General features: G+C 41.0%; 1 protein-coding gene across 5 annotated transcripts in view; it reads right to left on the reverse strand.

Moving 5' to 3' along the window:
• Window positions 1–26,330, reverse strand: part of EFCAB11 (EF-hand calcium binding domain 11) — a 123,698-nt gene that overhangs the window by 79,397 nt on the left and 17,971 nt on the right. For 4 of the 5 annotated variants that reach the window (XM_019744295.3, XM_088797450.1, XM_088797449.1 and 1 more), the window contains exon 5: window positions 25,533–25,623. In XM_019744295.3, coding sequence (XP_019599854.2) covers window positions 25,533–25,623 — 91 coding nt within the window. Of the gene's footprint in view, window positions 1–20,461; window positions 20,486–25,532; window positions 25,624–26,330 lie in introns of those variants that run through there. The other variant, XM_074327055.2, reaches the window with a different exon arrangement.

The raw sequence follows: 26,330 nt of genomic DNA on the forward strand, positions 1-26,330 counted from the left end.
CCAGAACCCCTGGAACAAAGCCAATGGAAGAGGTGCTGGCCATGCCTGGAGATACACACTACATGTAGCACTGGCTTCTACAGTTTTATTCTAAACAGGAGGGAAACCTATTAACCACAGAATCAGAGGGAGTTAGGAAGAATAAAGCAAAACAAGCAGCCAAAGAGTGGAATTACTAGCAGCAAAAGGCTTCTAGAACTTACTTTTGCCAGAATGAAACCTACTCTATTGCCTGTTTAAAAATAAAACCTTTTTATTAATTATCTCTGAAGGAAGATTCAATAAGTGCTCTTAGGAATGCATTTCAATGTCTTATAAATCACTAGAAAGCTTAATTCAGTGGAAATTTTGTCAGTATGTTATGACTACATACGGTCTGAAGACACACAGAAAGAAGATAGTCTCTATTATTTCTTGATTCCGTTGTCTAAATCAGACACCCTGAATCATAACCATAATAATAGAAGAGTCTACAAATCTGTGTTGCTTCATTTAAAAGAATATATATTTTTAAAACTTTTGTGTATTTTACTAAATTGTTCATTTTTAACAACTTCCTTCCTCCAAAAGAGAGGTACTCAAATGATAAACCCGTTTTGGACAGGCGCACACGTAAGCCTCAAAATCATTTTTTTCATGTCCTTTACCTCCAATGAAAAGGAACAAATGAAGACATTAGCATTACAAATCACTAACATTTAGATTAGATATTTGGTCCTTAAAATCATCTCACAATTTGTAACCTAAGGATAAATAAGGTCTTAGAAAAGGTAGCTGACCCTTGACTGAAATAATAGATACAATCCAGGAAAGTCGCTTTCCAATGAAAATCTATCACATCTTCTGCTGCATTCATCTATAACAGCCCAGTGGACGCATCAATTTATTGGGCCCAGCATGGACTCAGGAAATATCTGTTCAACTGAATTCAACCGATAATTAGAAACAAACATGGAGAGATGGTGGAGATCCAAGAAAGGATAATACAACTCACTAGCATGACTTTGTATACTGAGAATGCTCAGAAAACGAGCACGTCTTGAGGACACTAACACCTCTCTTGAACCCTTTATCTCACTGTTTAGGAGGTTTGCAACCTTATAGGTTACATAAATAATATTAATACAACATATAGTATGATATGATTATAATATAATATAATATAATATAATATAACATAACAATATAATGTGGGGTGGCATCCATGAAAAATGAGTGCATCATCAGGCCCGTCTACCTTTCAAATCTCACCTCAGATCTTCCTCTCACACATTACAATCCTGTCTTTCTGGTTTTCCATTCCTTTCGCAATCCTGCCAAGCTTGTACCCACTGCAGAGCCTTTTCAACTGCTTTTCCTCTTTCTGGGCGACATTCTCCCAGATGGCAGTCAGCTTTCAATCCTTTCGGTCTTATTCCAATGTCACCCCTCAAAAACACCTTTCCTCACCTCCCCATCTATAAGTGTCCCCCACCATCAGCCCTCCTCTCACTTACTCGTTTACTTTCCTTATAGAGCTTGCTGTCCCCAACTGAAGTCACCCTGTTTACAGCTATCGCATGCCTTCTCACAACTGACCTGAGAACTCCTTGAGAGCAGAGACCTTGTCTGCTTTGTTCATAGCCCTACCTACCGCATCCAGAAAGGTACTGGGCACACAGTAGGTGCTCAATAACCATTTACTGAATGAATTCATGAATATATGCCTGCCCAGTTTAAAGTTCCTCAATTTCAAGGCTTCTAAGACTATAACAAATGCATTCCCTGTTTTAGCAAATTCGAAACCTTTCATACTGGATTTACTGAAAACTGGGGGAGAGTAGAAGAAAATGGACTACCTACAATGAGTATTAGAGAGAGTTGATGTCATTGAGAAGATCACTGAAGTAAATGCTGTTATTTAATTTATATATTTTAATCACACTAATCTGATCCATTAAAAACTAAATATAAATCCTTTTTTGATTTTTACACTAGACACTAACTTAATTATATTCTGTTACTAAAGCTATTACATTATTTTCTATCCAAATTACTATGCACTTTTCTAGCAATGATATGAGCTATCTCAATATGTCGCACGTATTCTTGTAGTCTGAGAAACAGTAAGAGGTGAAATGCAATATGAACATATTACTGAATAAAGTGCCTATGAGATGGGATTCCTTCCCTCAGCCAGAAAAAGAGACACAACATTAGGTCAGTCGTTAGGACTAAAAGCCCCTCGAACGGAGCCATGTCTGCGTTGAGCGTGAACTTGACGCTCCTACACGTCTGCTAGAATCTGAATAACTGTTTTTACTGAATACACATTTAAAAGAGAAAGCTATCCCTTAAAAAACAAATTCAAGAATCATTCAAACCCAATTTTACTGGCATAGTTTCCAAGTCTATCCTGAGGTATTTTGTCTAAGTTAAATGTAAAACTCCTCATTTTTCAAGCTGACCTGCTACAACTAATAGGTTTTAAAATGATGAACAACCCCAGAACCGTAAAAAATAGTCCACGTTTATAAAACCAAAGATCATTCTGTCTGAAATGAAGTTTCATTTTTTAAAACTTCATGCATTTGAAAGAAAAAAAAACAAAAACAAACAAACCACATATACTCCTGGAAGCCATGGTCATTTTCCAGGAAAGAAAATGTTACCAGGATACAGCAGTAGCACAAAAATGAAATATACACTTGTCATATATATAGGCTGTTTTGCTATTTGGCAAATATAGAGCTTGTTTCCATATAATAGGTAGGAGAAAAGGGGAGAGAAAATTCCAGGTGTTTACAAACCAAGAATATAAGGGTTGTTGTTTTTTAAGCTTAGAGTTGTGAAAATACTAGCATTTTAAAAATAAATGTTAGCTTTGGATTACGATCAGGAAATTATAAGAGACAAACCAGAATTATAATGTTAGGGCATGAAAATAATCACAATTCGTTATCTATTTTCAAGACCATTTCTATAGAAACGCAGGACTTTAAAATGCATTGACTGTGATTCAAGGAGCATCTCAAGCAAACCATATCTCCTGTTTGCACACAGTGGGACAACAACTCAGCAGTTGATGGAGCAGAAGGCATGGATGGCTTCAGATGGGATCCTTTGTGGGTTCCCAAGATCCCCCTCAGGTGTCGTGATTGGCTACCTTATGCTACGTTCTTTGGTCAAAGCAAGTCCAAGGTCAGCTCAGATTCAGAGTGGAGAAGTAAACTCCGCCTCTTGTTGGGAGGAGGGCCCAGCCAGTACGCAAAGGGGCTTAACCACAGAGATGGGGAATTGCGGCCCTCATTACAAACAACCTACCAGCACAGCCTATGAATGGGAGTGTTCCTTTTCCAGTGAAGTGGGTCTCTGAATAAAGAAGGTTTAGGGGCTGAATGGCTGCGCTCTTAACTCAATAAGCTCAGTGTGAGAGATTTACTACAGCTAAAAATATCGATCCTTATACGTGCACACAGAGTATGGAAACCTTCGCACGTACAGCAATGTTCCAGGCGTTGGTGAGGAGTCTAGTCCCCACGCCCCGCGCCCAGGCACCCCGGAGTCGCACATGAGATATGGAAGAAGAGCCATACAGCAAGGCAAGGCAGACGGCACATGCTTAGTGCAAAACGAGAGACGGAGTCTATGGTCACAAGTGCTGAGAGGAGGGAACGGTCACAGGAATGGACTGATCACAGCGGGTCATAGAGGAGGGGGCCCGATCTCATCTTGAGGAAGGGCCAGCGCCCATATACAGGGTGCAGTGAAGATACATCCCAGAAAGGAGTTATGCACGTGGGGAAAGGGCGTGATGTGTTTAGGTAACTAGCTCATCAGGAGAGAAGTTAGGAGAAGAACCTAAGAGTGTGGGAGCCAGACGGTAGCCAAAAGAATACTGAGGAAAGAATTTGGCCTTGAGCCTGTACACTTCGTGTGAGGCTTAATTGCCTGGACTAGACAAGACCAGATGAGAAGAGGGCTGACAGAGAAAGACCCTGAACAAGTAAAGGGACTTGGTGATTGAATGCATCAGAGCAAAGACAGGGAAGAAAAAAAAAAATCGATGATGACTGCAAGAATAAATCTGAGAAAATCATGGTATCACTGACAGAAATAGAAAGAGAGCTGACTTGGGGACAAGGATAATGACTTTCACCTTAAATATGATGAACAGAAGGTGACAACAAGCAACTTGAAACATGTTCAGTCATTTATTAACTGTGTGACTTTGGGAACATTATTTAACCTCTCTAAACTCAGTTTTCTTATCTGTAAAATAGGAATAATAATAGTGTACAACTCATTAGGTTGCTGTGAGATTGAATGAAATAATGGCGGTACCTGGCACTCATTAAAGGACTAAAAAAAATGACAGATACTTTTGCCATCATCATTATCCAGTTTATCATTTGACAAATAGCCCAATAACTCCTTTTTGTCACATGAACTCATGACTATCTGATAAACCTCTTATCAGGTCTCTCTTTTTTTTTCTCAATACAACAGATAATTTAAAACATTCTATTCTAATGGCAGTCCTTATAAATTTTCCACAGCGTTTGGGTCTGGGCAATTTATAACCTGGAGAAGGCTCCAATTCTACGTCAAATTTATCACTGCAAACCATTAAAACTAGTAAGTCAGCTGACCCATCTGGATTAGATGTGAACATTTGATGGCTATGGTTTTTCCTAAGAAGCATAACCCAGTGGGTTTAAATGGGGCTTCTTTACATTGAAAAAATTGAAAGGAAAATATTGTACATGATTTAATAATAATTTGTAACGTTAAGGGTTTCCTTTGAGATGAAAGGTTTCTGTCTTGCTTTGCTTGTTTTGGATATATAAAAAAATAAGATTAAATAGTATAAGATTGTATACTAATAATGTAGCCACAGATGGGGAAACTGAGAGAAGGTAAATCCCAGGTAAGTCTGCGAAGTTAACACTGTAATTATCAGCCATACTGGAGCGATAAACACAAATACGTATCATGCACACAGTAGGTGCTTAATAAAACTTGTTAAATAATGCTGAATGAAATTGATGAAACTAAATTATGTGCTTTTTCTTTTCTTCTTCATTTCCTGCCATTAGATCACATGTACTATTAGCTACAATTTTCTTTAAAGAGTAAGTAGATAAAAGGTATGGAAACAGAGAATCAAGATATTTAGAGCTAGACGCCCTTTAGAAAAGGAGACTGAAGTCCAAGGAGGTTAACAGACTTGCCTGTCAGTTGCCCCTTAATGTGGGATCCAAGCCTGAACACTGACCAAACACTCCTGTGCGTACCCCACTACCCCACCATGGAGATGGAAGAGCTACGGAGAAGCTCTAGCCAGTCAATTTCTGATTTGTATGGAGATCTAACATGAGGTGGAGATGAGTAGATGGATCTGAGAAATGTGGACTTTAATTATTTAAGCCATAAAGTTTCCCATTATGATGTTTAAACAGTTCATGACAGTCTAAAATACGATTTTTCGCCATTAACACAGTCATGTTTTCCAGTATTGCAGTGTGAGCTTTTAAAACATTTTTATCAAAAGATTTTATGACCAAATTGTCAGAAATCAGGGAGAAAAATATACAATTCAGCTAGTGTTTTCATATATCCACAGCCTTGGGTCTATGAAAAGGGTTACAGCCATAGATTCTCTAGCTCTATTTTTGACTGTGAAAATTTATATGCTGTCCAGATCTTTATTCTATTGAAACTGAACTGAAAAAGGCCCTTAAATAAAAATCATTCTTTCGAAATCTGTAAACTGTAGTAGATCTGACTGATAAAGAGATTCAAAACCCCTTTCAAGGGTGCACATGGAAAAAGGCATAAAAGGGCGAGGCAAAGGTTCCCCGTGCATGATGGGTCTGCTTACTTGTGTTCCCAATCTGGAGTCAGACTGGCTGGGTCAACGCCAAATTCTATCAGGTAATGGGATCTTAGCCAAGTGACTCAGCCACCCTGTGCCTCAGTTTCCTCATCTGTAAAATGGGGGAGATAACAGTAGCCACTTCAGAGGGTTGTTGTGTGGATCGAACGAGTTGAGACGAGCAAGCATTTAGAACAGGGCCTGGCACGCAGCAAGCACTCGACAGGTGTTAGCTATTCTGATCATTTCTTCACAGGTACTTCATCACCAGCTCCATCGTCTCCCCTTCTCCACTCCGTCCGTGCTGCTCTCTCTCCCTGAATGTCTTTCTTTCCAAGGATTCTTCAGACTCTAACTCAGTTGTTAAGTTCCTGGCTTGCCCTGGCTGGAATTCAATCCTCTCACCTCTTTGTTCTTCCCTAGCAGGTACCGTTTTCTACCTTATGTTACGGTCATTCTGTGAGACGGCCGCTGCCTGATTTGTTCTTGCAGCCCTGAAAGTACCCTTCTCAGTGCCTAGCACGTGGCACTCACTCAGTCACTATCTGCGGGATAAACCAATAGCGAGTTGTCTTCCATTGCCTCATCAACCAACCCCTGTTACCATGAGAAACCCCTGTTTCTTCTTATTAAGGAAGAAAGGCTGGTCTTAGGACACCCAGACTACAAAGTGGAGGCAATCATCATCATGACTGCCTTTCGGAATCAAGCATAATTTATGAAACGCAAAGCTAATTTAATTTCATGAAAACTAAGAGAATGTATGGAACAAAATCAGCACAGAATAAAACCTCAGATTTAAAATAAACCCGACTTGGTCATTACTGCCCCACCCCCACCTCCACCCCGCTGTGCAGGGTGTGGTATTGCTGTCATCTCTCAGTTATCCACGGTGAGCAGCATGGACCTTTCAAGATTAATACCCACTTGGCTATTCTAGGAGTCAGAAACCTTTTATGTTCTCCTGCTTCTTTCTTTAGGATAGTCTAGACACCTTCAAAAAAACAATGAACAGTGAGTGCTGACTATAGGCCAGGCATGGTGTTTTCCTATGTATTCACTCATTTAATCCTCCAAACAACTCTATGCTATAGATTCTCTTAATATCCGTAGTTTACAGGTAAGGAAACTGAGGCACAGAGAAGTAACTTTCCCGAAATCTACTAGCTAGCTCAACTCATCTTATTTCAATCCATCTTCCCACATGTATCGTCCTATATGGGGGTGCAGTGAGGGTCAGTGTGGAACACCTGGGATACTCAACTGCTAGTGGGAAAAAGAGGGCTCAGGCGCAGGTCTGCTCTGTCTGGCAGCACGGGAAGGGCCAACTATGTGAATTGCCATGAATTTCCGGGGTCAATGTTGCTCAGGCTGGATTCAAGCTGGCCCCCAAATCCTCAGGGATCCAGACTGGTGGGCAATGGTAATATGGAGGACCCAGGGTGTTCCGGAAGACACATTCATTTTAGGGCGAGAGCCAGACAGGAGCTTGGGAGGGGGCAGAGTCCTAGCCTTCAACACAGGAAGCTAGAAAGGGGAGTCAGAGTTTGGGACAAGCCTTCGCGGTAATCAGGACGATGCAGGAAGCTGCACGTGCTGAGGTGGACACACACGGGCGGGAGGAGGACAAGGGGAGCTTGGGAAGATGACCCTGGGACCAATCCAGATACAGGTGATCCTTGCCACATTTTAATGCATTTTCCACACTACAATAAGTGACATCAGGTAAACCACAGATCTGGTCATGTCACTTCCCTACTGACATTTCAATGGCTTCCCATTGTCCTCAGGATGAAGTTCAAACTTCTTAACAATCTGAAGGGTATTCCCTTCATGATCTGGCCCCTGCCTACCTCCCCAGTCTCATCATCCTGCATTTATGCTTCTGGCCCCACCCACACACCCAGACAAAGGGAAACAAGTGTATTCGATAGCAGAGTAGCTAGTCTACTGATCAACTCTTGTTTTCCTAAGTGCCACACCCTCCTGCTGACCTCCAGGCAGGTCCCCTCTGCCTGGAACACACTGCCCCTCTCTGACTGGTTATTTCCATCCGTCAGGTCTCACGCTGGCTAGCACTGTCCCGGTGCCCTTCCCCCAGCCTGTATTAAACACCCTTCCTCTATATCCCCACAGTGCTCTGTGGTCACCTTGCAGGATTAACCATCTTGGAGTCTACCTACCTACGTCCCCAATGAGACTCTAAGCTCCTACAGGGCAGGGCAGTGTCTGTCTTGTTTACTTTCATATATTCCCAATGTCTGCAATGCCTTAGATGTTAACAAATATTTGTTTCTAAAACAAAGCAAGACATAAGGCTGAGGGTAGAAGTGCACAGGGCAGCGCCACCTCCTACAGCAACAGGGGTCAAAGAGATGACAGGAATGCAGGTGGCACATACAATCAGTCGTCCAGAGAGGATCTGCAAACATGACCACGTATCTAGAGAAGGTCTACATTTTGGGCACTGATTGGAAAGCTACACAACCTGTGTCCAAAGCAGACACAAGAATACAGGTGCCTACTGGGCACCCAGGTCACTTCGGGTGTCGGGAGCTTTACTTGGAAGACATGAGAGTCTGACCCTAGGGTTTTTATCTCGTGGGGAGAGAAAGGAAGAAAGACAGAGAATGCAAGGATTCACAAAGGTTACATTACTACCTCTTTAGAAGTGACATGAGCCAACTGATTGCCGTACAAAACAAAGAGCTACATAACAAGAACTGGGGACACTGTGGTATAATGTCAGAGTGTCACAAAGGGGAAACCACCAAGGTTATCTCGTTTTAATCATTCACAAAAACGCATCTAGTTCACATGCTATGGATCGGGCTTGGGGAGAAAAAATACAGATTAATCTAAGGCTACTTATTTTGTGATAGCTTAAAGCAAACAACTTTTAGCAACACTGTGAAGCAAGCTAGCAAAATAAACAGAAATGAAGTCCAAGGACCTTAAACATGAAAATTGGCGGTGGGGGGAAGAAGAACTGCACAAAGCAAAACAGACAAAATACAAGGCTAACCAAACAAAAGCTAAATCCAATAAAGAGGCATTGCCGTTTGCCCTGGAGGGCTGCCAAGGAGAGTGAATTTCAACAAAGAATGCTTCTGCCACCAGTTCGGAAAACTTCAATTCCAGAAAGGCTGAAGGAAGGCTGCAGCCACTGCTGACACAGGGAACAGAGAACAGAGAGGCAGATCAGATGCTATTTCAGACTCGGTAGACAATCACTATTACCTTCCCCCAGCAAGACATTCACAGTCAGGCAGCTCACTCCTTCTAGCACATATAGCCAGTTGCAAGAAACAAGCCCGGGTCACAGATGAGAAATTTGCAGCAGCCTTCCCTTCTCGATTTGCAGATGAAAAGACCACTATACCTACCTCCAGGTCACCATCCTAGTATCTAATGGGTTGAGATGAACAGAGTCCATGCAGCCCAAGTAAAACAAAGCATGGGCAATTACCTGTGAATTTGGATGAGGGGACAGGGTCCTGGGCTTTGGCGCTGGACTCGCCTCCTGGGTCAGAGCTCAGCTCTCCACTCAGTTTCGGCCTGGCATAGCCATAGTGAGAAGCGCAGCAATCCTAGGAGTAATAACCATCCCCACCACAGCAGTTCCCCTGTGCCAGGCATTTACCCTGTGCCAGGCACAGGGCTAGGCCCTTTGCATGAATTATCCTCGAGACCCCTCCCCCCCAAACAAACCATCATTACTTTCATTTTATAGCTGCTCACTCTACAGATAAGGAAACCAAGGCAAGTGGAGCCCCTTTTCAAAGGTCTCACAGCCAATAAGCAAAGGATTCAGACCCAGACAGGGTTATTTCAGAACAACTCTCTTAACCAACAGACCTGGCCAGAAGCCCAGGAAAAGAAGGCAGATTATCAACAAGCATTTATTATTTGTTGGCATAGTATGTACTATGAACTATGCTAAGTGAAACTGGGGTAAGATGGTTTCTTCTTAAAAAATAATAAGGAAGACTAACTAGAATTCCTTTTACTTATACTGTAAAAAAATTCTTGAACTTGATTAGCCTTTAAAGAAAAAAGGACCCCTACTTCATAATATCTACCATATCTATCGGCAAATATTCAGGTTGCTCAAATCCCTAAGGAGACTAACAAAAGAAAACAAAAGGAGAGTTGATAACATATAGCTCAGGGGAGTTTTTGGGTTGGCGTTATCCAAAATGCAGACTTAGCTCCAAATACTGGCAGACCCAAGAATCAGAAGTTCCTTAAAATTTCCTTAGTGTAGGATTGTTTTTTCCTCAAACTCTATATTGCTCTCTTTATTGAAATTTCTGTACATTAATATGTGGTTTTCCTTTTTTTTTTTTTACATGACCTATTTTCCAATGGGACTGAGGGGGTAAAAAAAAAAATCACACATGCATATTTAAAGCCACAAAAATATCTATATTCTCCCTATTTTTTTCATACATTTTTAGTGCTTTCTATTTCAGATAAAAGCGATTTAAAAAAAACTCGTGCGCATGATTAATTGTAATGATGAGAGAATGCTAGGCAGTTGCTTAAGAAACGAGAACAACAAAGGAATAAACTACTGCAGGCAATGGCCAGGACTGGAACGACGCTGCTCTGTGTACTTGATTGCCATGGCAGCCGGCAATGGCAAGATGAATGTTTCATAGTCACTCCGCTCTGCAGTGCACGTCTATAAATCAAACTTGCATAAAGAGCACAAGATTTCTGCTGTGGGCTGTACTCTGAGCCGGTTTATTTTTCTGTTACTGTATAATTATGGAAAAGAAGCACAAAACAATGAGGTCACTTTCAGTGGGGAACCAACTCAGAAATTGCTAACACACCTGCGGCACAGGACGCCATTCACCTAGCAAGGAACGGGAAGCAGGCCCTCGTCTGCCCCGGCTGAGGACTGCACGTTACGTGCCTGGTGTGTTCGCCTCCCTTGGTTCTGCTCTGAAACGTGTGTAGGAACACCTTCAACGATTGCCTTGGATTCAGTCGAGGTTTCCATTCTGATAATTGGGCAGAACTGACATGACGCGTTTAGTATGAAAGTTGACTAGAGGCTGAACAAGAATACACTTGTTTTTGTTTACAATGAAAATGGCTCATCACGGAGAAGTTAGGATGGAAAAATAATGCACTGGCACTGAACTGGGAATCAGGAGACCTGAGTGTTAATCCAGGGCTGTGTGACCGTGGGGAAGCCGTGAAGCTAGCGGAGGCTCCTTCTTCTTATAGTTATGAGAGCGATGGTGTAGGTGATGACTCAACTCCGCCACCCCGATTCCATGATTCTGTAATCTCTAAATCTCAGCGGTCTGACTCTATCAGTCAGACCAAACGAAAGATGTGCTGTTCCTAGGTATACCTTACACTGTTACACTTTCAAATCCTAGACTGCTAAAGTACCTCATTAATAGTGCTTCATGATTTTACCATCTACTGTAGCCTTGTTCTGAGTATGCTGTGGAAAATTTAATAAAACAATCAGTTTTAAAAAGTTTAAAAACATGTTTTTACAGATAATTCTACACTAGTTTTATAATATTATAAAAATGTTTAAATTTAAATAATCTTCCCGTTACGTAGATAAGGGTCACCTCTCAATGCCCGCCAAGGAAGAAGCATCGCGCTTCTGGAAGTCTGCAGGTCTCGGAGGTGTGCACGCTGCGGCTCTCCGAGAGCTCATCTTTGGAACAGTATTACTTAATAAAGGCTTATGGAACAAATAAGTGGATGAACAAACTCTGAGCGCTACCTTTGCCCCACCTTTCAGCAATCTTGTCTCCCCTTCCTCAATCTCAAATGTTTAGGCAGATTCAGACCAACACGCAAATATCCCCAGGACAGACGGTCAAATGCCTGAAAACCAGATGTAACTAGGTGAGTATCTCTTTTGTGAGTCTGAGTTTTTACAAAATCCTCATGGAACTTTACAACCTAGAAAGATCTTCTCATTCGTGAAGCATGAGGCATTCTCAGACCCAAAGAGGACCTTCCGTCCTAAGGTGCTGGCTACATCTGGAGGTACAGTGTGGGCTCAGAAATAACTTAGTGACAGCCTCTGCCTCAACCAAGGGAATGGAGGGTAAACAAAAAAAAGAGCACACGTTATCTCGGTTAGTGCTCATACCAACCCCGGAGAAAAGATGTTATTATCCCCGTTTTACAAGTTGGGAAAACTGAGCTATAAACAATTTATATAAGTGACTAAGGAGAGGTTATGAAATATGTAGGGACAGTCAAAACTTGCTCTCCCCGACTCCCGTCCAGGCCTCTGTGTGCTTCTGACCGCCTCTCAGAACACATTCAAGCAACAGACTATTACTCTATTGGCCTTCTTGGGTGCTAAAAACACAGGGTTCAAAAGAGTTAAAGGAACAAATCTAGCCCCTAAAAAGCATGTTAGTGATGACACAAATCATTGTTCTTAAGTCTAGAAACAGCAGCCAAATAGAACCAGGAACACCACTCTAGCACATCTTACCACCCGCATCTCCATTCCCCAGAGAGCAGTCTAAAGGCCATTTCCAGGATGGAGCCAGACGTTACACAAGATGCAATTTCCAAAATCTGAATACTATGGGATCCAATGACAGCTTTACACGAGTTTATTAGAAATGTATTCTGCTGTCCACCAAAGAGATTTGGTTTGGTTCTTAAGTTTAGAAGACGCAATAATTTGGGCATATTGTTTTTGGTACTAGTTTTTCAAAAAAACGAGTAAGATAATATTTATCAGGAAAGGCTCCAGGTTAACCTCCTCTCCTTCTAATTAGTTTCTTATTAGAGTTTTTAGCACCACCAACTGGTTAAAAAGATCTACTACAAACCTGCTTGGCTCAATCTGCTTTGTTCATTAAGAGAGGATCATACATTTATTTCACATTTAACTTACAGCAAAGTAATTTATTTCAGTCACTAAATAAAATTAGAAATGACTTTCCTTGTCAGTCAAATAAATAATAATCCACTTTGGCTTTTTCACATAAGAAGGTATACTTTGGTTAGTAAGTCATTAGAGAAAACTAAATCTATCCAGTAAAGCTAATTTGATTTATTCTAGCAAAAGCCAAAACTAAGAACCATGATGAAAATTAGAAACTAAGAGAGAGTGCAAACTAAATGGTATTGAATACTATGCCAGCCTACGGTATCTATATAAGACATGAATTTAATTGTAAATAAAAATGAGGAGGTAATTTCATATGTTAAAAAAACTTGAGCTTTTCCACCAAGACTTCTGACTCAAAGATGGATTCTGCAACTGACATGTGGATAGATGCTGCCATTTATCCTTTCTTCCTGTTTAATTGAACCATATCTAGCAACGGATAGCAGTATGCAGACAGCACAACTGGGCCCTTGGGGTTCAAATCTGATCGCTGTACAATAAGCCAATCTATGAGAATAAGTATTCCCGAAGAAGACCGTCCAATTTTTCCACCCAAAACAACCAATTTGTGGATACAAGTTGTCTATGAAAAGTCCATCCAGACACTTGTTGTCACGACAAATTTGTAAGCAGCAGAATGAATGGTAGCACGCTATAACAAATTTGGTCACAGCAGAAACTTATCTGCTAGACAGTGAACAAAAGAAAAAGAAAAAAGGTTCTATCTGGTTAATTGAATTTGACTCTGATGGCAAAGGGTCCTGCTAAACGTTTTCTCGTAGAGTTTAAAACTACTATAATAATTTTATGATGATAGCAGTTTAAATGTCTATACAAACGTGTGGTCTAATCTACAATTGAAAACCCAGTAAAGAAGACAACTTGCCATAGGCCCAGATAAAATTAAGGGCCAGCTGCTGCTCTACCCAATTTAACACATAATTTGAACATGCAAATTTTGATCAACTTCATTGTATTCTTTTGCTCATTTATTTATTCATTCACTCATTCACTCGTGTATTCAATGAATACTCTCTCTCCAGCAAACACAGTTAAATTTCTGCAAAAAGGGAACGAGAGTGAGACTCTTCTACTGCCCTCTCTTCCCCCTGGATGAGAGCCTCACGATGCCACCTCTGAGGCAGGGATGATTTCTATTTGAAATCATGAAAGGATTCCCGGGAACCTTAACAATAAGAAGACGGGTTAAGAGGAGCATTTTGTAACTTGTATTTTTCTTTCTAAATATGTTCTTTAACACGAACCCTGAATGATACTTAACCTAAGTGTGTGTAGACATTTTAACTGTAACTTCGCTCTACTCTCCCACTGTGATTAGGCAGTGGTATTCTGAAATCAAAAGATACAATTTTAAGGTGTAACAAAAACACTTGACCATGACAAGCACCAGCGCCATGACTGCCGTCAGATAAAGAAACAGATTATTTGTCCATTTCCTGTGCCTTTTCTTCTTTAACCAAAAGACAAATAACTAAGAAGCCAGCGCAGTCTGGCTTGGAATTAGCAGTAAAGGACCTCAGCTTCACCTGTAGAACGGGCATGAAAACCAGCTGACGTGGAGGGTCCCTGCACGGATGCAGTCAGTACTAGCGGGTGTGAGGGAACTGTCAGCCCTGGCACTGGGATGACACAAGGCCAGGAAAGCTGGGGAGGTGTGAGCACCAAGGACAGGGTCCCCAGGTACAGTGCTGAGTGTCGTGAGAAGCTGACAAGAATGAACACTGAGAAAAAGGACAGGGGGCTACCTGGAGGGAACGGGGTCGGGGGAGCAGCTTTCTAGGCTGGAGGGAATTGGGGTAGACCTGCAGGCAGGGGATGGGAGTTACAGACAGGGGAGGGAATGGATGATGGAGAAAGGTCTTAGATCAGAAGAAGGGCAGGGGATGAGATCAGAACAAAGGAGAGAAATTAGAAAGAAAGAAAAAGAAGACCCAAATTCCTTAGAAATAGAATGGAAGGGTAATGGAGAACTTAGGAGGTGAAGAGGAGGAAGTAATGGAAGCCAGGCAGAGCCGTGGTCCTGTCCACGATGCAGAAGGCACGGCCACTCCCAACACACAGCAGTGGGAACGGCTCGGCACAACCATGACAGAGCGAGTGGCTCTCATCCTGTGTGACAAGGCTAAGGAACTGGCTTGGGGTATGACACCGAGAAGGAATCTGAGGCTCATCAGAAGAGTGCAGGCAACGGGTACAGGATGGGAAGGTGACGGTACACGTGCCAACTCTTTGCCATCCCAGAAATAGGGAATCGAAGACAGACAAGTTAAAATTCTCCTGGATGGCAACAGCATGTGACATGACTTGAGTGACAGGTCTAACAGACCTTGGCACTAAAAGGAAAGCATTCCGGAATTACATGGGACCGGGGCTGGGGAACTGCGTACAGAAGACGGACTCGGGCAGTCCAAAAGCTTCGGTCAGGCAGGCACAACAGTTTCTGCCTGAACTGAGACCGCCGTTCTGTTCTGGGAAGATCAGGCAGTTGGAAGATCAAGGCTGGCCGCAGGGGATCTGAGGAAGAGGATGCAGGAAGGTAAGGTGGATACAGACTCACAGCGGTCAGACATTACACCTGGTGAGGGCGAAGGGGAAACTGACTGTGGTCTGCGTGTCTGGGGAGGAGGTAGATGCACACAGAAAGAGGCACGTGGTAAGCTCACTCCAGGTCTCAGACTGGCACGGAACAGGCCCAGGTTCCAGAGCAGTCAGCTCGGGCCCTGCAGAGCAGGACTGCAGGCTGGTCCGAACCGAGGTAGGGCGCCTGGACAGAGGCTCAGCCTGAGGCCTGGGTTATAAGTGGAGAAGAGGAGGGGAACGTGCTATAAATATACTGGGGGTGAGTCACAGTTAAGGAGACGAGAGTGAGGGTGCAGAAGATACAGCCAGGGGAGGAAGACGGACGATGAGGTCCAACATGACTCTGGCAGCCACGTTTAGCCACCAGTAACCAGTTCTGGGCTTGTATAATTCCAAGCCCCGTGGGTGGGAGAGGGGTAGATGTGCGTGGTCAGCAGGAGAGAGGGGAGGGAAAGGGACAGGTCATTAGTATTGGTGCCTGTCCTGCCTCTTCTGGTGACAGGCAGAGAGGCGAGGGAAGGAGCAGGAACCAACAGGCGCCACACGAAGTCTGTGGTGCATTTAATTACTATTTCACCCTGATTTTCTCCAGCAGCAGGTTGCAACCGAGGAGGGAAGACAAGCAGATAATGTGGGCAAGCTGGAAATGACAAAACACAACACCGAACTCGCAGCAACTGATTAAAAGCGTTTCCGAGTGAATCAGAGTATAACCCTGCCTTATGAAGAGATAATCACGAATTTAGTTTAGCACTTGACCCAGTTAAAATTATAAAACGCCATTTGTTGATTTTAAATATTTTGCTTTCCCAGTTTATTTGGCAAAATACTTGGCTATTGTGATAGACTTCCAAAGGCAACGCACACAACGCATGGGATCCTATCAAAACAACCTGACCTGGAATGCCCGCTACAGTTTCCTGCGATAAAATGCTGCATCAGCTTTCTTTTGTCCATTTTTGTAAACAGTTCCTTTTGTTTATATTGCAGGTAACCAAATGAAATGTCAAGCATAACAGGCTGAACCAAAGCAATTCATATGAAAGGGAAAAGCTATATAATGACACAACTGGTTTATCGGGAACATTTCTGGGCAGAGAGAACGTGCCTTCTTCCTCGGGTTCATGCCAGACACTGTGGGGATAAAAGGCATGGTTCCTACCCTCGGGACATTTACATTGTTAAAGCACTGAGAAGGGAACAGAACAGTGACAGAGCACAAGCCTGGAAGCCGGGCTGCCTGAGTATGGATCTTGGTTCCATTCCTCAGCAGTTGGTGACCCTGGGCCAGTCCCTTGAATTCGCCAAGCTTTCCCCTCATCTGCAAAATGGGAGCAGAGCCTAATCCTCGGGGTTCCTGTGAGGATCCATTCAGCACAGTGACTGGTACACACCACTCACTAAATGTTAGTTGCCAATGTTACTGTGGTTACCATTATAAGATGCACTGATGTGGCAAGTGCTACAGGAGTTCTAAGGAAGAAGAAACTTTTGTGGGCTGCAGGGACCAGGGAAGGCTGCACAGAAGACAGAGTTCAGCTAAGTTCTCTAAGGAATAGATACCATTTAGACATCTAGCTGGGGGACTCAGAGGAGATAGAGGGCCGTGAACCTGGTATGAGCACAAATGCTAGAAGAGAAATGAGACAGGATCAGTATAGCAAGTACATCAGAACGGTGGAGTAGAATTTCAGATTTGGGAAATGCTGGGAGATGTGCTAAAAAGGCACGTCAGGTCTCTCTGTGTGTACAGGGGCCTTGTATGACAGGCTAAGGAATCTAGACATTATCTGGCAGGCAATGAAAAGCTATTAAAGTCAAAAAGCAATGCTAGTTTACTCTCATTATCCAAAATTTAACGAGAGGGTAGCCAATCATTTCCAAACTATGGATGACCCAGAGATCATATTAAACACATCTGAGTCAGTACGTTTGCAGTGAGGTCTGAGATTAGGCTTTCCTAGCAAGCTCTCTAAGGTTGATGCTGCTGGTCTTTGGAGCATTCTTTGCATGACAAGAACGTATCTATTCAAAGTAGCCGGATGGAGGAGAATGACTGCACAGGAGGTGGGTAACAAGATGGCTAGACATGAGGTAACAAACTCAGAGGGTCACAGATAAAAACACAGTACTGGAAATGTGCTTCTGATTTTAGGCTATATGTAAGGAGGAAGACAATCGAAACTTGAAAGTATAGCTCTTAATTCTGAGCCTATTTTTCTCCTGCCATCTTAAAACAATGCTCATTTAAATATCACATATAAAACATAATTTTCTTTTATTAAGAACAAGTTTTCTTACTTTATAAACACAACACACAATATTATCAAAAATTGTACCCAGAAGTTAGCTCTCTACTACAAAAGAAAAACATTAAGAAATGCATTCCTTTTTCTACAAAGGAAAATGGCATGAATACATTCATGATATGCAGCCATTAATAACTTTCAAGGATGAGTGAAAGGGTTAGCAACATTTGGTCCAAAGAAAGAAACCATGGCAGCAGTTTCTTATGTGACAGTTGGATTAAAAGAAAAACAGCCCTCATGCTATTACAGCACGAACAGTGTATTCAACCATATATGTAGATGAGAAATTGGATACGTTGGCCACCACACTTGTTATAGTGACATCTCAAAAACTAAACCCTGGGTTGGGTAGCTGTCAAACCCAGTAATTTCCTCTCGAGAGCAGTCTTTGTCACACTGACAGACCACATCTGTATTCATGCTGGGGTGGATTCTGAATAATATCTGTGACACAGACAGAAAACAAAGGCGACTGCCAGTCCTCTCTCCACGACAGATAAACCCATCAGTGAGTTTCAGAGCTAGAAGAAGCCTGCCAGGTCATATCACACAACACCTTCATTTCTGTGATGAGGACAGTGCAGGACACAGAGGTTCGCTGATTTGTGGGAAGTCAGGTAAATGGCAGGGCTGGGACTGGAACTCAAGTCTCCTGATTCCCAGCCCTGGCGCTGACTATATTACCCAACCCGAATATGGCGCCAGTGTGGCATTGGGAGAGGCAAACACAAATGCAGAACAAAGAGTCTGCTCACTACATAAGCCATTCGTTTACATAAAATGTTGTCATCTGTTCACCGTGTACAAAACTGTGCTGTGGGGGGCGTGATGATGAATAGCTTAGTGCGACTGCTCACGTCGAGCTCCTGCTCTAACACTGGGAATAATGTATATACAGCAATAGCTACGTATAAACATAAACAAGAAAGGTATTTATGACAGATGAGGAGTTTAAAGCAGAAAGTGGAGACTATTTCCTTTTGGGGGGTTGGAAGACAGTAGGTAGGGTGTAGAGTAAGGCCAGCTTTCAAGATAAATATCTTAACAGCTGGGCCTTGAAGGATAAATAGAATTTGTATCTGGAGGGGTTTGACATGAGAGGACTACAAAATCTGGACAACCTACATGTGAAAGAGATCAAATATTCCTTCCAGTTAAATAATATACCCTTGATAACAGAACTAAATTAGTTTAACTGAAGAAACTAAACACATTCTGTTTGAAAGTCTATGTAACAAAGTCAATACTCTCCTGTACTTCTTTCCTGGTGCATTTCTGAGCTTCAAGTCCTGTGTCACCAATATCAAGTTTATGCTGGTAACGGACTAGCCTCAAATGCAAGGATATAATTTTTGTCCATGGAGCAAAATCGATTAAGAATCCTCTGAAAAACAGGCATTTTCTTAAACTGATTAGACTATGATTATTTCTACAGCTGGATTTTTAAAGTACGGTTTTATTCCATACATTACATGTGAAAGTCCCCAGAGGAAATGTGAGGTCACTTGTAAAGCTTACACACATCCATACTCCCCATAGCGATCACGTGCAAAAGGATAATCAGAAAAGGGGATCTCTGACCATAAAATTTTGAAACAAAAAATTGAAATGAAAACTAAAGCATGACAACTGCAGAGGAGATACAAAAATTTGTGCAATAAAAGCTGGAAGCTCAAGATGTCTCCTTCTTTGGCCATTACACTCACACACCAGGCGTGCATATCTGTGTATGGTTACAAAGAATTGAGATAGGATTTCTAGTCTTTTTTTATACTTCTCTATACACAGCAGCATGTAGACACTTACAGATCAATAACCATATCCACCCAAGTAGACACTCACGATAATAACTGCGATCTTGTTGAGGTCACATGACTACATTTATAAGAGAATCCTTCTGATGCCCAAAATAATGACTGGGAAATTCTCTTCATAGAGATTGTCCAAGAAAATGATATGTAACAAGTTGGCTGCTGGTAGAAAGGAATTACAGGAAGCTAAAGAACACAATGAAAAATAATACTCCAAAAGAGATGCAAATGATTTGCAAAAACAAATGCTATCTTAAGTCACTTTCCTATAGGACCCTCGGCTCTGTAAGATGCTCTTCCATTCAGCTTAACAGAAGAGTCTGTTACTTCATTTTACCCAAGCTCATAATGACCTTTCCCTCTATAATGACTGCGATATAAGGCATATATGACCTTTCTGCCAAAAGAATATCCATCACTCCCTTTAAAAAATGCATTCCTAAGCCCCTACCCCCATTGACACTCTGACACGAAAACTTTTAGTCAACAAGTCATGATGCTCTTCCTGTCAACCGATTTTTAATACCTCAAAAAGGAGAATCAGATGTTCTGTATTTCTTGACCTTCCCCGTGCAATGTGAAGAATGGGATTCTAACACCAGAAATATAAGATATAACTTTCAACAGCTCCTATTGTGACTGGAGAGCATTTTGGTGTCCCAAAATGCTGCCTCAGTATTTCCACATTCCATTAATATCTGACAACCCGCCTGTGCACTCAGAACGTTGCACACTGGGTCAGGGAGAGGGCTTTCTGTACATCTACATTTCATTTCATGTCTGGGAAACAGAAGAAGCTTCCCAGAGCCTTTTGCCAGCTGACAGGTGGTGCGAATGTGCAGATCTCAGTGCTTCCGACAAGATGGAGAAGGCTTCTAGGCACGGGGAAGTAAACACATCCACGCGGAGAAAAACACCAGCCAGAGACACTACAGGGCGCTGATGACGGGCAAAGTCAAGGAAGAACATTAAGCCAGCTTCCCGATGACGGCAGAAGCTAAATCATGAGCTGAAAATGCCCCCAAAATAAAGCAAGGAGAGGCCATTAGAGATTAATTCATGAAAATCACATGGAGAAAGACAAAAATGGAAAGCAAAGCCACATGTGGTTATAAAGCTCCTGACTACATTTTACTGTATTCTTTCCTAGTTTATAAGAAGTAAATAAAAACCGTGAAGAAAACTTTAAGTGAGAATTTTACCGTCACTGGGAATTTAGAGTGACAACGGACCAACACTTATTTATTAAGTGACTACAATGCATAAAGCAATAAGCTGGAGACAGTGAAAGTTGTAGATAAGCTCATAAATTCAAAGAGTTTGTAGTATTTTATGGAGATACTCCTAAAGACTGTACTTTTGTTTATCAAGTAAGTGACTGAAAAGAATCCACAACCATATTGTCAAACTTTAGAGCAAGGAGACAAGGCTGTTTGATGTGAAGAAAAAAGCCTGTATTGAGCAGGACCATGAAAGACAGGTCTAAGGTAGACAGGGATGGAGTAGAGGAAGGCATTGCCAGCAAGGGAAACAGAACAACGTTTAAATACACATCACATATTCAAAGGAACAAACACTATGCCAAGGGAAACACAGGAATTTGGGGCTAATGAAAGATGAGTGTGGAAAGGTGACCAGATGTTGGAGAGCCAGGTTAAATAGTTTTAACTTTACCTGCTAGAGTCATTGAAGATTTTTGAAAGTTTTCTTTTGTTGTGTTTTTTTTTTAAAGATAGCACTACAAAGTTTTCAGTAAGTTCTAGTCATATTAAAAAGGAAAGATTTTTTTGTTTGTTTGTCTTAACCTTTTTGTGCAAGAAAGAGCCTATTATCTCACATTAACTCCATTGTATAAACAGTGTTTTCAGTTCTCATACCTCTTGAACTTCTGCCATTTGTAGTGAGTAGAGAAAAGTTAGTTTAGTTACACAAATACACTGTTATTTTAGAACACATTATACAAATCGTGAGTATCAGCTCTAAGTAGAAAGCAAAGTTATATATTTTAAATACTGAAAGGAATCTCAAATTTTGAAACCCAAATAGTAAAGATTTTATGATACCTTTAGAAATAATATAAACTAGTACCAATTTTTGTTTTTTACACAAGATAATTATCTCTTGGTTTAAGAAAGTAATTTGTTCCTCAAAACCCTTCCCTCAGTAGAAAACTTACTTTCCTTAATTTATATGAAAAAAGGCTACAATTAGCAGCCCCCCAAAAATTATCCATTAAAAATAAAATCTCAGAAATCATTGTTTCCCCCAATAAAACAAACACCTCCATAAAACAAGAGTTGGAAGCAGATATAAAAAGGCTAAGAGGAGATATTAGAAAATAACGACATACAGAAAAATAACAAAAGGAAATGAAACATCAGCAGGTAGAGCTCAAGGAAGAAATGTAAGAGAAAAATAAAACTATAATAGGGAAAAAAAAGCTATATTGGATACAGCGCAAAGGAGAACAGGTATTACTGAAAATACACTAAGAAACATGGTGAGCAAAGCAAGCAAATGAAATATAAACGAACAAAAATTTTAAAAAGACTCTCAACATAAGCATAATCAACACTCTCAAAGAAAAAGAAAGTGACTCGATTATGTTAAAGTTCACTCCATTAAGTATTTTTATTCAAGGGCAATGGCCCAGATAAACTTTTTTGAATATGAAAGACACCAGGATTCTTAGATCCCTACTAGAGGATCAACTTCAGCTAAGCAGAAACTATGGCACAAGGCCTGGAGGTGAGCTTTGAATCCATTTAACTGTAAACAAAGACTAAAACGTAAGAGATTATGATAGTAAAACAGAATGTGAATGTTATCAGTTCTGACAACACATATATACGATTTAAAAACCACATTGCTTTTATTTACGATAAAATCACTAAAGTAAACACCACTAGTAGTTAGGCAACAATTCACAAACCTTATAAAAATATCTCATTTAGTTCTTGGAACACCCTCAGATTTAATGAATGACACACTAGTGTTTCTATCAGGTTATAAAATGAAATGATTCATTGATGCCTTAGGCTCCAAGTCTGTCTTTTTGAATTGTTTTGTTTGGTTGGTTGGTTTTATTGTTACAGTTGGTTGGTTTGGCATGTAAAATGAAAGTGCAATATGGGCAAGTACTTCTGAAAGAGACTACTCTGATGCTTTAAAAGTTTCTTTGGGAAGAATCTGGCAGTCGATGAATGGAAGATTATGAAAACTTCTTCCATCATTAAAACCACAGATAACTCTGGTCTGATCAGAAGCCTCCCTCTCCAGGTGCCCTCTTTTAGTGATTTCAGATACCAGCGTTCTTCGGGGTAACTGTGGACCTGGGTAATGGACTCCATTCACCCTGGTCAATTATGTCAAAGGTTACGCTAATCAAGCTTCTCAAAAAGGGAGCCTCTAACTTTAGAAACATTACGTAATTTGGCATCACTAACAGCCTCAGCAGCTGAGTTTCTTCTTATTTTTGAAAATTGTTTGCACCACGAAAACAGAGAGATGTGTGGAAGTTAAACACCTCTGTTTCTTCGGACTACTTCAATTTACACTTAGAGAAAATATTTTTCTCTCTTTTGGTTCCACAACTTCATTTAATACTTATTATGCATCATTTATTCTGACTTATGGATTGTGGTGCAATAATAATAATAATACAAATTTCAGCTTAAGCAGAGCATGTTCAATGAACTAAAATGCCTTGTTTTGTATGCTGCAGTGGTATATATTGATGTATAGGTTATATACACATGTGCTACTATATTAATATGTTATGTACATTATAGAGCATAAAACAGAAATTCTCAAAATTAAAGATACGAATATTTTATTTGTTAATAGCAAATGACTTTTTGCTGTCACTAGAAATTATTAATCATATTTATCAGGAACATGATTTAATGTTTCATTATTTCTGAACATCTCATTTTAATCCTTTGTGACTGAACAATTTGTTTTAATACTTGGTTTTAATGGCTGTCAGAGATATGTCATGAAGATACGTAGATAAGAATGGAACAAGGGAATCATGGCACCGGGTTTGGGTTTTAATTCCATCTCTGATAAGGAAAAGGTTTAGTGGTGGTTTTTTTTAAAATTATTATTTTGTTATTGCTAACTGACATTCAGCTAGTAAATGTCCATCCCTCCTGATATTAGTTGCTCTTCAAAACTTATTAAAGCTATTACATTTTTATATCTTTAAAAACTAAAGAAAAAAACTAAAAATCACTGAAACTTTGCAAGTTTTTTTTTTTTTTTTTACCAGATTACGACGTTCCATTTTCAACTTATTGAACATGCAGATATGAAGGGTTTTAGGTGACACACATCATTTAAAAAAAACAAACACATTTCCAAACACCCATTTTTCAAAATGCTCTCCCGGTAGCACAGGTTTCTCTTGAGCAGTGACTTTCTCACTCATTGTTAAAACATTGCTTCTATATTTAAGTGTGTTTTTCAAAAATTTCTATGAAACCACTCCTATTGAAACCACTTCACACATAAAGGTCAGCACATTTTGACACTTGTCTTTTTGTAAAAGGAAAGTGAAGTAACAATTCTTTGTTCTTTTGTTAAACACAAGCCCTGGGTGGTATAAATACACTGACGTTCATTACTCACCTCATCACGAAGTGAGTACAAAGATGCTACTGTATTTCAGAGAACTGGTTGTGCCAGTTCTAAGTAATAGTGTCCTATGGCACTTGGTCTACACGTGGCTTTAACGCCTTTGCTCTCCTTCCATCATTTGCTCAATCATTTGCTTGTGAGTGATGCAGCGAAAGAATTTCATACATGTCACTGTTAGTAATAGTGAGTGCGAATCCTTACTTCAAATAACCTGCCTGATCATTTCTAGTGGGTAAGGCTGACTACTGGTCAGACTTCACGAAATTACTTTTATCCCGAAGTCCCCCCAAATCCATTCTCTCCTTCTTCCTCAGTATCAGAAACTCAGAGAGCAGGTGACTGCCTAGAGCAAAGACGACACTTTCCATCCCTCTCGCCACCTTGCAGCAACACATGTCCTTGGAACTAAGTTTTGGTCACTGGGATGTAAGTAGAAACAACAGAGCCTCAAAAGGAGGAGGAGCATATCTTCTGTTCCTTTTCCTGCCTAGCTGGAATTCAAGGCTGATGGCTGAAATTGAAGCAAGCCTTGCAGCAAGAGGGAGAAGCCAGGTGCTGAGGCAGCCCAAACAAGAAAGGAAGAATCCAGATCTCACTGCGCTGCCATCAGATCAGCCTGGCACTGCCCATGTTTATGAGACAGAAGCACACTGCTCTCTTCCTTGAGCTTCGTTATTTTGGGGTTTCTGGCTCTCACTGCAATACCGAACCCTAACTAACACGTCAGGTGACAGGGTTGATGAAGAGCTCACACTAGCAGAGAAGAGGCAGCTCCACCATCTTCTCAGGTCAACATGTGCTTGCTCAGTATTCATTCCACTTTCAACCTGCAGTTTTCTAACACAAACTGCTTTTAAGCCACGTGGCCACTTAGTCAGGAATAGTTCGTAAAGATGGCGTAATACAGTCTTTAAAATAAAGCTACTGTATCAGGCATGCGTGTGCTGCAGCCTATGTGTATCAGTAACTTTGAGAACAAATGAACGAGGGAGCCCCCATTAAGCAATGCCATCTCTTTTCTCCAGACAACTCAAGAACTATGTTTAACCTGCATCTCATGAAATACAGACCACGGGAGAACACCAGTATCCATGTTCAATAGTAAAGCTTCATTCCTTTTTACAGTTAATAAATATAATAAAAATACAAAGACGTTCTACTTCCTTCCTGTTCCTCTCCCACCCTACCGACAAATGTTTTTATGCACCTCACTGGTGTGCAAACACCCCACTATCAAGGGTAAGTGTGCATTAATAGCTAACTGTAAATTTCTCTCCCGGATCACGACAATATGCTGAGATGAAAATGTTCATTCATGGAACATCGGCGTAAAGAAGTGTTGTCCCCGAAATTTAAAACTTGTAAAAAGAAATGTAAATCAGGGGGTAGGTGTATGTGAAGGTTTTGGTGCTTACCTGAAAACTTCGAGAATAATCCTTTCTGGTAACTTGGGAGCCACCTGCTTAAATGCTTTTTGGAAATCTTCCAAAGTTAAATATCCACGATCTAATTGAAAATAAAATATAAAACATTCGCTTACTTCTATTAACCCTACGAATTGTTATTTTAGCCATATAACATGCATACTTTAATATATGTTATTAGGAGAGGAGCAGTAATTTATAGTTGATTTTACACATAAGGTAATCTCAGAGTCTCATTGGAAGAATTTAAGAATCTAGTAATACTCTGCTTCAGTGCAGCACCAGGTGATCTCAAAGGCCACTTCTGGTCCTATCATTTGCTGATGCTCTGAGTCCCAGGAAAAGGACTACACAGACATATACTATGCAACAACAGCATAAGGCTTCCAGGCTTTATAAATTGCCAAAACGGTTTATTCTTCAAAATTCATTTTCTTTTCTTGCTTGGTATTAGAATTACAATATAGCAATATTTAGAGGGAAACTATAACAGAAACCAAGATACTGACCCTGGACTCCACAAGTATTTTTGTCCTGTGTGTGATCTGTGGGGTGCAGAGGGTCTGCAGCCCCTCAATCCCAGCCACCCCCAGTGTGGGTCCAAGTAGGAGTTGAAGGAGAAGCCACACGTCTCCTACACGTCCGTAGGTGGCTCATGACCTGTACCCCACATGGCCAGCCCTTTCGCTGTCCCCATTATAATCTTAAGTACGACTGTATAACTGTAAATATTATTTCATCCATGGTAAATGTCAAGAACTGAAGATCATGATGGGAAAAGCGTTCACA

This window comes from Rhinolophus sinicus, chromosome 3 (assembly GCF_057876585.1).
Source record: "Rhinolophus sinicus isolate RSI-liver-muscle chromosome 3, RSI-T2T, whole genome shotgun sequence".
In the NCBI taxonomy this organism is placed as follows: domain Eukaryota; kingdom Metazoa; phylum Chordata; class Mammalia; order Chiroptera; family Rhinolophidae; genus Rhinolophus; species Rhinolophus sinicus.